This window comes from Limulus polyphemus, unplaced genomic scaffold (assembly GCF_000517525.1).
Source record: "Limulus polyphemus unplaced genomic scaffold, Limulus_polyphemus-2.1.2 Scaffold1363, whole genome shotgun sequence".
Lineage (NCBI taxonomy): Eukaryota > Metazoa > Arthropoda > Merostomata > Xiphosura > Limulidae > Limulus > Limulus polyphemus.
The window spans coordinates 72639-86475 of NW_013666973.1; the positions used below are offsets into that span (position 1 = coordinate 72639).

At 32.2% G+C, this 13837-nt stretch overlaps 1 protein-coding gene across 2 annotated transcripts in view; it reads left to right on the plus strand.

Annotated features, from left to right (window-relative positions):
* LOC106463272 (polypyrimidine tract-binding protein 3-like) overlaps positions 1–13837 on the plus strand; it is a 52669-nt gene that overhangs the window by 14465 nt on the left and 24367 nt on the right. For both annotated transcript variants that reach the window (XM_013923288.2, XM_013923287.2), the window contains exons 3-7: positions 909–1058; positions 7848–7997; positions 9855–9992; positions 11330–11381; positions 11762–11820. In XM_013923288.2, coding sequence (XP_013778742.1) covers positions 909–1058; positions 7848–7997; positions 9855–9992; positions 11330–11381; positions 11762–11820 — 549 coding nt within the window. The remainder of the gene's footprint in view (positions 1–908; positions 1059–7847; positions 7998–9854; positions 9993–11329; positions 11382–11761; positions 11821–13837) is intronic.

The window sequence follows — 13837 nt, forward strand, 5'->3', positions numbered from 1 at the left end:
CTAGAAAGTAGAGAGCGTGAGAATCACATGATCTCGATGACGCAACAATACTTTTATAAAAGGCTTAATCTGTTAACCTAAAAAAAAAACCTTTACTGCCAAAACACTTGCCCTTCGATAGTGTTCAGACACGAAGATGCTGAGTTTAGGAGGAAGAGCCAGACTGTGTTCTTCGTACGCAAAATAGTAGGTGTGTTCATTTTTAGTTAGGTACCACACGTAGCCACCTTACAATGAACAAATAAGTATAGTTGAGGCGTCCTCGGCTATCTCTACTGACATAACTCGCTAAAACCGCAGAAAAAACGGCTTTATAGAGCTGAGAAACCAGATATTCTACTGCCAGTATTAACGTGTACGACCACTACCGTGTTTTATGTGGAATTTTGAATTCGGGCATGGGTTTTATTCCCTCGTAGCATGATGGGAAAATGGGTGTTGAATAATCCGTGCTTTTTTCTTCCTTTTTTTTAACTTGTTAATAGTCAATTATGATATTCCTTTCCATACTCATTTCTTAAAGCTTATCTGTATAAGTTAAAATGTAACTTGAACTCGTCATCAACGATTAGAACACGTGATTTTCTTACATTTCTCTCTACCTGTTAAAAAAAAACTAATTTCTAATTCTAACAGAAAGTTTGCAGAACAGAATTCAAAATTGGAATTAACTTCATTCGTAAATAGTAATGTAATTTAAGTCAGGTTGATTCAGCTCCTCCACCTCAACATGAATCTCGTATGGATCGATTCAGTTTGCTTGGTAGGCAATATGCAATGTTTTTTTAGTATCTTTATTTATTTAACTTGTAATTACTTTGATTATTTAGCGTTCACTAATTGCTAATTATTATTTCATTGACCCAAGTAGTTGATAATACGACACATTTTGGTCGTTCTTCTTGTAGGTGAAACTGGAAAGGAACCAGCCAGATAAACCATCTAGGGTGGTACACGTCAGAAACATTCCAGATGAGGCGACAGAAATGGACGTCATCCACCTCGGAATCCCATTCGGACGAGTCAATAATATTTTGTTGTTGAAGGGAAAGAACCAGGTCTGATTTGTTTTTTTTTGTTTGTTGTTTTTGTCAGGCTTTTCAAAGTAAGATTTGGTTTTTTGTCAGGCTTTTCAAAGTAAAATTTCACTTAAGGGCTATAATAGCGATTATCTTATGATCTTAGGTAAAAACAAACTTATATTCACACACTGTATCGAATGAGAAAAAAAAAATCTTACTTTGAAAAGCCTGACAAAAAAACAAATCTTACTTTGAAAAGCCTGACAAAAAACCAAATCTTAAGGAAAATGTTGTCAAATTTTATTTGTATTAATTATGTTCATATTTATAATTACACTGTTCTTCGGGAGTTTTTCATTAACATGTTATGTGTTCCACCATCAATAAAACTTTTCTTTATACTTGTAATTCGTTGTTTGCCTACCTGTTATTGATATCTGAAATTATACGCTTTGCGTTGAATCGTTTAAAATACAATGGTAGTAACGTTAATATGGCCAGGTGGTTAGGGCGCTCGACTCGACTCGTATTCTGAGGGTCGCGAGTTCAAATCCCTGTCCCACCAAACATGCTCGCCCTTTCAGACGTGGGGGCGTTATAATGTGACGATCAATCCCACTATTCGTTGGTAAAAGATTAGTCCAAGAGTTGGCGGTGGGTGGTGATGACTAGCTGCCTTCCCTCCCTGGTCATTGAAGTCTTGAACATAGTTGTTTAGTACATTTGTACCTATACAGGGTGCCGTTTACGTTGTAAATACTAACAGAATTTCATTATTCTTATATTATTTGTTTGTTGATAAACACAAAACTACACAATGGGTTATCTGTGCTGTGCCTGCTGTAGATATCGAAACCCGATTTTTAGCGTTATAAGTTCTAACACTTATTACTGAGTCACCATAGGCCATATTATTATTGTAACTTATACTTGTTACCGTTAAATGAATTATTTTCTGAATTAATATTGTGTATCGTTACTAAAAATTAATTAACGTTACTGTTTGTTTGTTTTGAATTTCGCGCAAAGCTACACAGGGCTATCTGCGCAAGCCATCTCTAATTTAGTAATGTTAGACTAACCATACTTGGAACTTTACTTATCAGAGTTGTAGTTGTGTTATCAGAGTTGTAGGCAATCCAGTTATTCGATCAAAGATTTGAACAAAAACCCTTATGATGGCAATTGCGTTTTTCTCTGGACAGTAGTTTAAAAATTAAGAATGGCTATTCCCGAGCCTTACCTACAAAATCTTGAATTTCGCGCAAAGCTACACGAGTGCTATCTGCGCTAGCCGTCCCTAATTTAGCAGTGAAAGACTAGAGGGAAGGCAGCTAGTCACCACCAGTAACTCTTCAGCTACTCTTTTACCAACAAATAGTGGGATTGAGCGTCACGTTATAACACCCTCACGACTGAAAGAGCGAGCATATTTGGTGGGACGGGGATTCGAACACGAGATCCGTAGATTGCGATTCGAGCGCCCTAACCATTGACTAGCAAATATTTCTAGTCAGCCAGCTGTAGCCATACATTTGTTGCTTTTGAGGTATTCTTGCAGGTTAAGAACAGAAAGTTGGACAGACAGCAAACTACTTTACTACTTGCTGTGACTCAATGCTGAATAGAGACACCTTGGAAATTAACTATAAACACGACAACAGTGTTAAACTCAACCCGCATTCCATCAGTCACAATATTACTTACTATATATCTCAACATACAGGGCTAACCAAAAAAGTTAGATACACAATTCTAATTTCACTGGTGTTTTAATATCCCAATGGCTTCAAATTTCACTAAAAAAAAAACTGTACACACAAGGTAAATTCATGTCATGTATGGGGTGTTGTTCACCCAGTACCCATAACAGCTTGACAACTATCCATCTGATACTCTTTGTTCTACTTTGCTTATTGGGCCATTGATTGAAAGGCTTTGTTGCCACTGCCATGGTTGCAGTAATATTATACTAATTGTATGTACCATGGTTGCAGTAATATTATACTAATTGTATGTACCATGGTTGCAGTAATATTATACTAATTGTATGTACCATGGTTGCAGTAATATTATACTAATTGTATGTATCACGGTTGGAGTAATATTATACTAATAGATTAATGGAGCTGTCGACTAATACATACAATTAGTATAATATTACTGCAACCATGGTACATACAATTAGTATAATATTACTCCAACCGTGATACATACAATTAGTATAATATTACTGCAACCATGGTACATACAATTAGTATAATATTACTGCAACCATGGTACATACAATTAGTATAATATTACTCCAACCGTAGTACATACAATTAGTATAATATTACTCCAACCGTAGTACATACAATTAGTATAATATTACTCCAACCGTAGTACATACAATTAGTATAATATTACTCCAACCGTAGTACATACAATTAGTATAATATTACTCCAACCGTAGTACATACAATTAGTATAATATTACTCCAACCGTAGTACATACAATTAGTATAATATTACTCCAACCATGGAACATACAAGCGGTGTAATATTACTCCAACCGTGGTACATACAAATCAGCATAATATTACTCCAACCATGGTACATACAATTAGTGAAATGTTACTTCAATCATGGTACATACAATTAGTGTAATGTTACTTCAACCATGGTTGTTTTGCTTTCCTTTTGTTCATCAGTACACACAAAAATAAATACTAAAAACAGTTGGTGTATGCAGTTAAAAATTAATGCGAATGGCAGACAGACATAACAAAAAAGGGAGCAAGTTTGATAATCAGAAGAGATAGTGTTTAAGCTTGTTCAGAGTTTTGAAGAAATGAAACTTGTAACAATTTTTTAACTAGATTAATAGTTTAAGAACTAAAAGTACAGTTAAGGAAAGTTGATTTAGGCTGGTTGAATTGCTACAAAAAGTAACTTGTGTAAATATACAAATACTCGCATTTTCATGGAAACTACCAGTCACCAACTCGTGAAGGGCCTTTAATTGGACTCATTGAAACGGAGGCAGTTGGCCAACTTCAATGGTGTAATAGTGTCATACTCTTAAAAGAAATAAGACAATGAACCTGCTCTAGTATACTTGGAAAGATATCTTAAACCCAGCATAATCTAACTTCACTGCCAAAATAAAAAGTTTCAACAAAATTAATCATTGAATGAAACAAACTTGGCCTTGAATGATATTACTTTCACTCTTTAGTTTTCTTGTCTACCATTGACTGCGGAGTAAATGTATGGACATAAATTATACATATATTTAAATATATATCATAAAAATATACACTTACTATAAAAAAGTAATCTAAATAAAGGAAACATAATAGTTAATGGAGTTCATACAGTGTATATGGATAGAGGTGTTCATATTAATGCATTAAGATCCTTGCAGTGTTGTCTAGTTAATGTTGCTGACACCATATAATCACTATGTGAAGGCCAAAGTTGTCAAACTATTCATCAGGCAAGAAGTACTTTGTCTGCTGAAGGGTGAGATGACCTTGAAAATGTCCTTGCAGCCATTTGGCTGGTGTCCTTATCCAAACCTTGAATGGCAAGAAACACTTACAGAAATACTAAAGGAAAGTGAACTGTTGAGTTTAAGTTATAAAATGAGTGGGATAAGTTTCAAATGAAAAACACTATCAGAAGTTATCTAGTTCTTTTGACAAAAAAAATGCCAATAAAAATAAAAAAAGGAAACCATGAGGTAGCATTTAACCTTTATTATAGAAAAATATCTAAATATGATGTGCCTAAACGATAACCATATTTTTACACAACCTCAAATAGAAAAAAATATTATAATCAGTCTTCGAGAGAAAATAGTTACCATTCAAAACTGTCTTTCTTAAGTTTTGTGATTTACTAAATTTCAACTCCATATCAGTTTTTCAATAAATATGTAATGTGTATTCATTGGGAAGGTTTTATTTTGACCAAACCTTCCTCTTGACCAATACCAAAATTGGACTCGGGAATGTTGTGACTGACAGATTGTATTTACAAGTCTATTTTTGTCAAAAAATGTCAGGAAATTAGACCGTAGTTTTTTTGGGTTTTTTTTAATCTTTTTAAAGAGAGTGTGAGTGCAAGCCATTAAAATAACAAAGGAAAAAATTAATATATAAACTAAGAGTGAGAACAGAATACCAATGTAGACGGAAACTCCATTTGTTATTAGTTGTTAGTGTTTTAATTTTATGTACTTCTTTCAATTTCCACATAAGGTTATTTGTATTTAAGTCTATACTTAAGACAGTTTCAGTAATTTGATTGATTTTGTATATTGTTCATAGCTTGTATCAATTATTTTGTTTCTTTTAGGGTTATTTATTGTCACTTTTAAGATTATATGCTACTGAGTTTTATTTAGAGTCACATAATAGTGTTTGAATTTCTATTTGAGATTGTTAAATATTTATTTGATGTTACTTGTTAGTGCTTGTATTCAGAATCATACATTTCTTGCATCTTTAATGTAGGTTATATGTTGAGATTTGTGTTCATAGTTTTGCTAATATGCACGAACATTGAATGGATGATGTTTTTTCGATGTGAGTGGACAAAAAAATAAGGTACTGCTATTGATGACAAAACTTTGAAACTCTTGAGCTATGAATGGGAAAATTACAATATTTAGCTGAAATATTTGATTTATAAATAAGTTCATTCCAAAGTTTTTGGAGTTATATAAAGTGCTCAACCCAGGGGGAGACAACAGAAGGGATCAAATGCTTCATTAAATGATATAGGACAAAGACATTTTCCATTTCCTGTGTTATATCCAAACATATTTTGTTTGTACAGAATTTAAATTTATGTTTTTTCCCACTCTGATAGACAGCTGCCTGTCCAAAATGTGGGTGAATGGGTCACTTGTTAAAAAAGGTTAACCCTGTAACACTTGGTAATGAATACATTTTTTCTTAAAACATGTCAAAGTATCAAATTGGTTCCTTCTCACAAACTAAGTCCATACTCAGGGTTGTGAGATGACTACTTTTTGTGTGTGTGTGTGTGTGTGTGTGTGTGTGGTAATTTATTTTTGTTTTCCTTGGCTCACAGTTAAACCCCAAATCTCTCTCATGACAGGTGGATACATTACAAACTTCAAGGTTAACCCACCAACACATGCTTGTGAGGTGCTGTTTTTTGTTGTTGTTGTTTCTTCTCAACTAAAACTACCACAAGAGTGGACAAAGCCATACACAGACTAGACAGTGTACTTAGTTGTATCATATCAGTACTGTTGTTCCCTTCTGTTGTTAGGCATGTAATAAAATAAGATAATACTCACTGGAAGTCATTGGTTAGCTAATAGTTTTGATTGAAAGGATTTTAAGCACAGAAACCTACTTCACCTCATTTGGATTGTTTTGCTGTCATCATAACACTCATTTGAGATTGAAAACTAAATCTGACAATGTGGGATTGTATCTAATTCGAAAGAATTATTAATAATCTGTTATGGTGTTTGATTTGTTTTGATTGAGTAAAGCAAAGAAATAAAAATAAACCCCTTTTATAAATCTATTTTTATTGGTAAAATTTGTTGGTGTTTCAAAAATGAATTATGTAATTTTAATGAAATTAAAGAAATCAATGTTGCTCAGTAAACAAGCCATATAGTCAGTAAAATATTAATATGAGATAAGAGGAAATGTTTATCACTTTACTGTTACAGGAATAAGTGCTCATTTCACTTAAACCTGATAAACTAAGTAAATGCTGATAAGTCGACTTCTATGTGCACAAGTTATCAAAATTCTTATGGTATTTGTTTTCTGCATTTATGAGTGTTGAGAATTATTTTGTTAATTTCAGAAATATTTGTATACTCTTAAGAACTTTGACAGAAACATCAAAAAATCTTGTGTCAAAAATTTATTTAATATTTCTATGATGTGTTAAATTTATTGTATCAGTGAAAACTACCCTTTAGAGTTTCCATAGTGGGTTAAAAACAGTATCATATTAGCTAAAATTATTCTTTAAATATGTTGCAACTATTTAAAATCAACAATGTTCCAGAATAATAACTGTTTAGACCTTGGTTAGTTTAAAATCAGTCTTTTCTGGGATTAAGTTAATCAAATCTCTTACAGCATGTTAAAATTAGTGATGTCTCTGATTAAGATTGTCCCATAATCTTCTATATCACGTTGAAATGAGTGTTGTCTCAGATTAAGATTATCCCATAATCTTTTATATTATGTTGAAATCAGTGTTATCTTAGATTAAGATCGTCTCATAATCTACCATGTCATCTTGAAATCAGTGTTGTCTCAGATTAAGATTATCCCATAATCTTCTATATCATGTTGAAATGAGTGTTGTCTCAGATTAAGATTATCCCATAATCTTCTATATTATGTTGAAATCAGTGTTATCTTAGATTAAGATCGTCTCATAATCTACCATGTCATCTTGAAATGAGTGTTGTCTCAGATTAAGATTATCCCATAATCTTTTATATTATGTTGAAATCAGTGTTATCTTAGATTAAGATCGTCTCATAATCTACTATGTCATCTTGAAATCAGTGTTGTCTCAGATTAAGATTACCTCATAGTTATTCCGTAACATAATATAATTAGTTAAGATAATCTTTCAGATATATTACAGACTTTAGATTTATTGTCTCAGATAAATATTATCCCCCAGACTAAGGTTATGTTGAAATTGGTATTGTCCCAGATTAAGGTAATTATAATTACATTAAATATAATTTGAATAATGTTTTTTTCCTAGATAACTTGTAGATAGTAGATGGCTAGCTGAAAACAGTTTAAACTTTGATTTCAGGCTTTCGTGGAGATGGTAGATGATGCCGCTGCTACCTCCATGGTAAACTATTACACCAGTTCAGGTGCTCCTCTCATTCGTGGACGAACAGTTTTTGTGCAGTACTCAAACCACAAGGAACTGAAGACAGACAGCACACACTCAAATGCAGTTAGTAACTTCCCCTTTTTATCAATAGAATTTTCACCATAAAAATAAAATACTTTTTTAAAAGCCAATGGAATTTGCTCTTAAATCTAAATCATCAAAATAATGAAAGATTCATCTTCCAAAAAATTGTCTATAAACTTATGCAAGACTCTTCTTTCCATGCATGTAATTCCTGAAATAATGGTCAAAGCTACTTGACTAACTAATTGGTTTATTCTTGTGTTGTAGCTGTAGCTTAAGATGTAAGATTTCCAGAGCTTTGTATTTTGAATGTTAGAAATGTAAGCATAATCCCTAAGGTCTTACTAATTTATATACAGATATACAGCTTGAGGGGACTATACTTACTCTTATTAGAATAAACTTGAATTGGATACAGATTTAAAACAAGCATTAAAAAACTGAGATTTGCTAAAAGCTAACATACGTAAGATGGGCTAGGTAACATACTGACACACCAGTAACTATTTTCTAAAATTTGCCAATGTTGAGTTTAAAACTTAATAAATAGATATATTAAAAAATATTCTAGTGTTTTTAAATCTGTCTATTACTAAATATTTAAATGTTTCACTATATTGTATAATCACAGAAACAAATCAGGTGAAGTACATGTGTGATTAGTAATTTTTTTATTTTTTTCATGAGTGTTCTCTCTGTCTAGAAGATATGTACAATTTCTGTTTTTAGTTCTCTTGTCATAGGTGTAAGTAGTAGATTTTGATTATAGTAGCAAGTATTACAGGGCCAGTATTTGTAGTTCCTCTGTTTGATATCCGTTTCACCTGCCTCATAATCAAGGTTATTTTTTGAGTTGCTCAGACAGGACCGAGGCTTTGTCTAAACAAGACCTGTTTGTGCCAAGTCTTGTACTCTGATCACTTTTCATTTTAAGGGCCTACTTGTTTAACCATATGTAGAGATTTTGATCAAAAGCCATGTTTTATCTCCATATCAGGAACAAAGAAAAACATGTTCAAAATGTATCCTACCTTTAACTATAGTCAATTAAACTTAGATGTTTTTTATCCATACATTGTGTCTACATAATTTTTTGTTGTTTGGAAATATATGATAGTGTAGAAAACATTTGAATATACTTATGGGAGTTAAGTGTGTAGCAACTTGCCATTTAATTACTGCTAAAATATATGTGATTTTTTTTTAACATCATAGAATTATTACAAATCATCTAACTTACAAATGTAACTAAAAACATTATTCTTATCAAACTTAAGTTAATTAACACAAGTAAATTGATACAGCTTTGTAACACTAGAAAAATATATACACATAAATGGTTAAAATAATTACTGTACTTGTCTTGTTGACTACTACTTTATCTGATAATGATTTTAACTAGCTAAGTAAAGTTAATGAGTTTTTTTTTCTTTGGTTTTTTTTTTGCAAAAAATAAATAATCTTTGTGGTTAAACATTAGAAACTTTTTTTTTGTTGGTTTTAGTGAAGGAAAAATAGAACTACGATTTCACATAATTGTGTTGTACAACAGAGTATAGTATAGAGCCAGTGTTGTATCCATATATTTTTGGTTTGTTTTTATATCCATTTATCTGTTTGTTCATAAGCTTGAGTTTTGCCATCTCACTTTAATGAACTATGATGCTTTGAATGTCATAGGTAATATTTGTAAGTAACTTTATTTATCTTTATTTAGTTTCTTTTAATGTTGCAACATAATCAAACAGAAAATGTGCATCCTATGTTAGTACTATTAATCAACGTTATAGAAATGTCTTTAGTTATTAATAGCTAGAATTGTTTGGCAGTCATTTTTTTGTTGTTTAATTTGGGAAAAGTTGTATAAAAGTTTTTTTTGTTATATTTCACTTCAAGCATGCCAGTACTCAAGCTGCTTTACAAGCTGCCCAAGCTTTAGCAAGTGAAACTGAGACACGGGGTGGTCCAAACACTGTACTCAGGGTAATAGTTGATAATCAGATCTACCCTGTCACACTTGATGTTCTCTATCAGGTGAGATTTAAACTACTCATCTAGTGAGGTGTGTGATGATAATTAAACTAGATTTAGTCTCTCTCTCTAAGTACCATGTTCATCTAGGTCATTAGTGAGAATGGTCTTCCACTGATCCCTGTCTCCCGTTGCTCTCATCATTTCTATAGTGGTAATTCCTAGTTCTTTGGCAACTATTGATGGCAGCATCTGTCTTTGTTTTCCTTTGCTTTCCTAGGATTTTTTCCTGTCATAATGATGTTTTCAATCTCTCCTTTTCTCATGATATGTCCAATAAAACTCTGTTGTTTCTTTTTGCATTTTCCCACAACATTCGTTTTGTTTTGGCCTTCTGTAGAAAGACTTCATTACTTGTATGTGTGTTCCATGATATTTTAAGCATTCGTCTTGGGAACCACATTTCTGCTGCATCAATGTGCTTCTTTATAGTTGGTGATATTGTCCAACATTTGGAACCATAAAGAATGATTGGATGAACATAGAACTCTGTCGTGTTTCAGTTGTCAGTTTATTGTTGGTGATATTGTCCAACATTTGGAACCATAAAGAATGATTGGATGAACATAGAACTCTGTCGTGTTTCAGTTGTCAGTTTATTGTTGGTGATATTGTCCAACATTTGGAACCATAAAGAATGATTGGATGAACATAGAACTCTGTCGTGTTTCAGTTGTCAGTTTATTGTTGGTGATATTGTCCAACATTTGGAACCATAAAGAATGATTGGATGAACATAGAACTCTGTCATGTTTCAGTTGTCAGTTTGTTGTTGGTGATATTGTCCAACATTTGGAACCATAAAGACTGATTGGATGAACATAGAACTCTGTCGTGTTTCAGTTGTCAGTTTATTGTTGGTGATATTGTCCAACATTTGGAACCATAAAGACTGATTAGATGAACATAGAACCCTCAGTTGTGTTTCAATTGTCAGTTTGTTGTTGGTGAATGTGGTCTTCATCTAAGCCAGAACAAGTTAAGTCTATCTATTGGGTGGTTCATTTTAAATATTGATATTTTTTTGTAGAAACAAAATAACAGCCACAAATACTGGTTTTATTTAACAGTGAGTAAAAGTTATTTAATAATGTTACATCAGCAGAATATGGTAGCTAAATAAATAGTTTTTTAAATATTTTTTATGAGTTTTATAAGAAAGTTTTAAATATTTCATCCTCTTAATCAACACAACTATCTAGAAGGAACAGGAATTCTAGTCTTAGCTCTATAGTTTCTTTTAAAATGTTGTATTTTGTTCAAACATGCACAAGGAATAACTTTGAGTCTACACAGTTCTTAATTTAGACTAATAATGGTGTTGTTGTTTCTTCATGTAGGTATTTTCCAGAGTGGGGAAAATTCTGAAAATTATTACCTTTACCAAAAATAGTAAGTTTTCTAGCTTTAGGCACAGTTCATTACAAAATTCAAACTGTGTGCTTGGGTAGACAAAATTTAAAATAACGAAAAATTAAAAAATATGTTATAAAACAAAAAAAAATATGATTTTTTTTTCTTGCAATTATTTGTAAATCCAGTAAAATACATTTCAGCTTTGGTTATTTTTTGTATTTATTATTTGTATAAAACTGCTTATGTACTTATTAGAAGTAATTAGATACAGTTTCTAACCTTTGTGAAATGTTGTGTTAAAAAATCGTTTTTAATTAGAGAAAAAAAAAGGTAGGAAACTATTTTGATTTTGGAGTTTTAAATTTTGCTTAAAAGAAGTCAGAAGCACCTAGTTTTTCCTTACTCTTACTTTCTAGACACATTCCAAGCTCTGATACAGTATCCTGATGTTGTTACAGCACAAGCAGCCAAACTTGTAAGTCTGCATATTTCTGTAATAAGCAGTTGTTTAACAGGTTTTTTTTATTGTTTGCGAGGATTGGCATTTCATTCGTTATTAAAACACATTTTAAACTTGAATATTTGATTTGTACCATCTAATACTGTAATAATTATTATCTTTTATGTAATGACTTTTGGTATGCATAAAGTGTTTCATAATCAGATGCATCAGAAAGGCTTAAACTTGGCCTTTCATATTTTAACAAGTTTTCAGTTCATTTCCCAGCATGAAGGACTGGGTGTGTCCTATTAGTTAGTGTGCCAGACTGTATGTCAGGTTTTATGTATGGGTCAGATTCCTTACTTTAGGGGTCTGTGACTTGTTGGTGCTAAATTTCAACAATAAACAAACATCACACAGTCCATTTGTTTTAAGATATGTTGAAAGAAGTCAAATATATATATATAAAAATGTTTGTTACACTGTTGGTTATCACAGTTGTACCCAGAGCTTTAAATAATTATCTGTCGTTCGTCGAAGTCCACATAGGCCGGTTCAGTTACTTTAGAACCCAATTGAGAAGACAAAGTATTCTTATCTACAATGTTATTACAATAGAATCTGTAATAATTTCACTTTACAGTAATTGTCAGGTCCTACTATTGAGTTAGAGTAGCCTTTACATTGGTGGTAGGTTCCTATTCTTCTAGTGTTATCAATTCAAAATTAGGGACAGATAGCCCTTGTCTAGGTTTGTGCTAATATACGAGATACACCAAACTCAACACAATAAAATAAAGTAGTCACTTAGAGTGAAATAATAGCTACAGATTGAACTATTCCTCATACAACTTATACAACTGCCTCCAGTAGATTTTTTTAGACATTTCGTATCAGTAGTAGAAAGTTGCAAAATGAGGACTTTTATAAAAATGGGATGTGTCTGTGCTTGACTGGGAATTGTTTTAAAAGTACTGCTTGTAACTAATGTACTTGGTTGTTGTAGTGAAAGGATTACTGTGTAATATTGAGATTTTACACAAATATTATTACTGCTGGAGTTGATATAACTCCAGCATTTTTTAAATCACATTCTGGAGTTATCTCATAGATATCACTTTCTTTTATTATCATCAGTTCTCCTTGATTAAGTTGGAATTGTAACCTTCCCCACCCCCTTCCCATCTTGAATCCAATGCTCATTAGCAAGAGGATTTGTCACTTATCACTTAAAAAGGAATAATATGTATAATATAATGATAACATTTTCCCTCAACTGTGTTTGAAGTACATTCCAAGAAAGTAAGGTATGTTGAGTGTAGTTTTTGGTTGTTACCACATAATGAAATTACCTGTAAAAAAAAGGGTTGGCTGGAGATTTCAGACAAAAAACTTTGAGTGTCAGTTTACTACAGCAAAGTGAAATGTGAATCATGTTAGTTTAACGTTGTTGTAAGCCAAGTGGTGACTCACTTTGTAAGCCAAGTGGTGACTCACTTTGTAAGTCAAAAAGTGACTCACTTTGCTCAGAATAGTTGGGATGGGGAATGAAAGCTCTTTGTATTGGCTTTGGACAAAATGAATAGTCTCATCTTCAGCATTACCTCTGGGAACTGTCAAGCTTTAATCTATTTCACAGTACTTTGAAATTACTTACAATTTCTTTTTTGTTGCATTACGGTTCTTTCGCTGAAGGTGGGGAAATTTTCATTGGAATCATACAATGGCTATTCTTTGTTAGAAGAATGCATTAGTTATTAGACATTTTCACCTGCCTGCTGCAATTGAGTGGCACTGAAATGTATGTGAAAAAGTATAATAAAAACAGTGTTATTTAGAAAAGTTTGTAGCATTTAGTGCTTACTTCATGTTGTTTAGATCTCATGCATGCAGAAACTTATTTTGTTGTCCCTGTTCACATTGCTAATGAAATAGATCTTGCACAATGCACACTTTGCATCTAGTAACTGTTGAGTTGGAGACGGCTTAAATGGGTAATGAAGAAAAAACTTTAATATAAGTTTAACATGGCAGCAAATGTACAACGTTT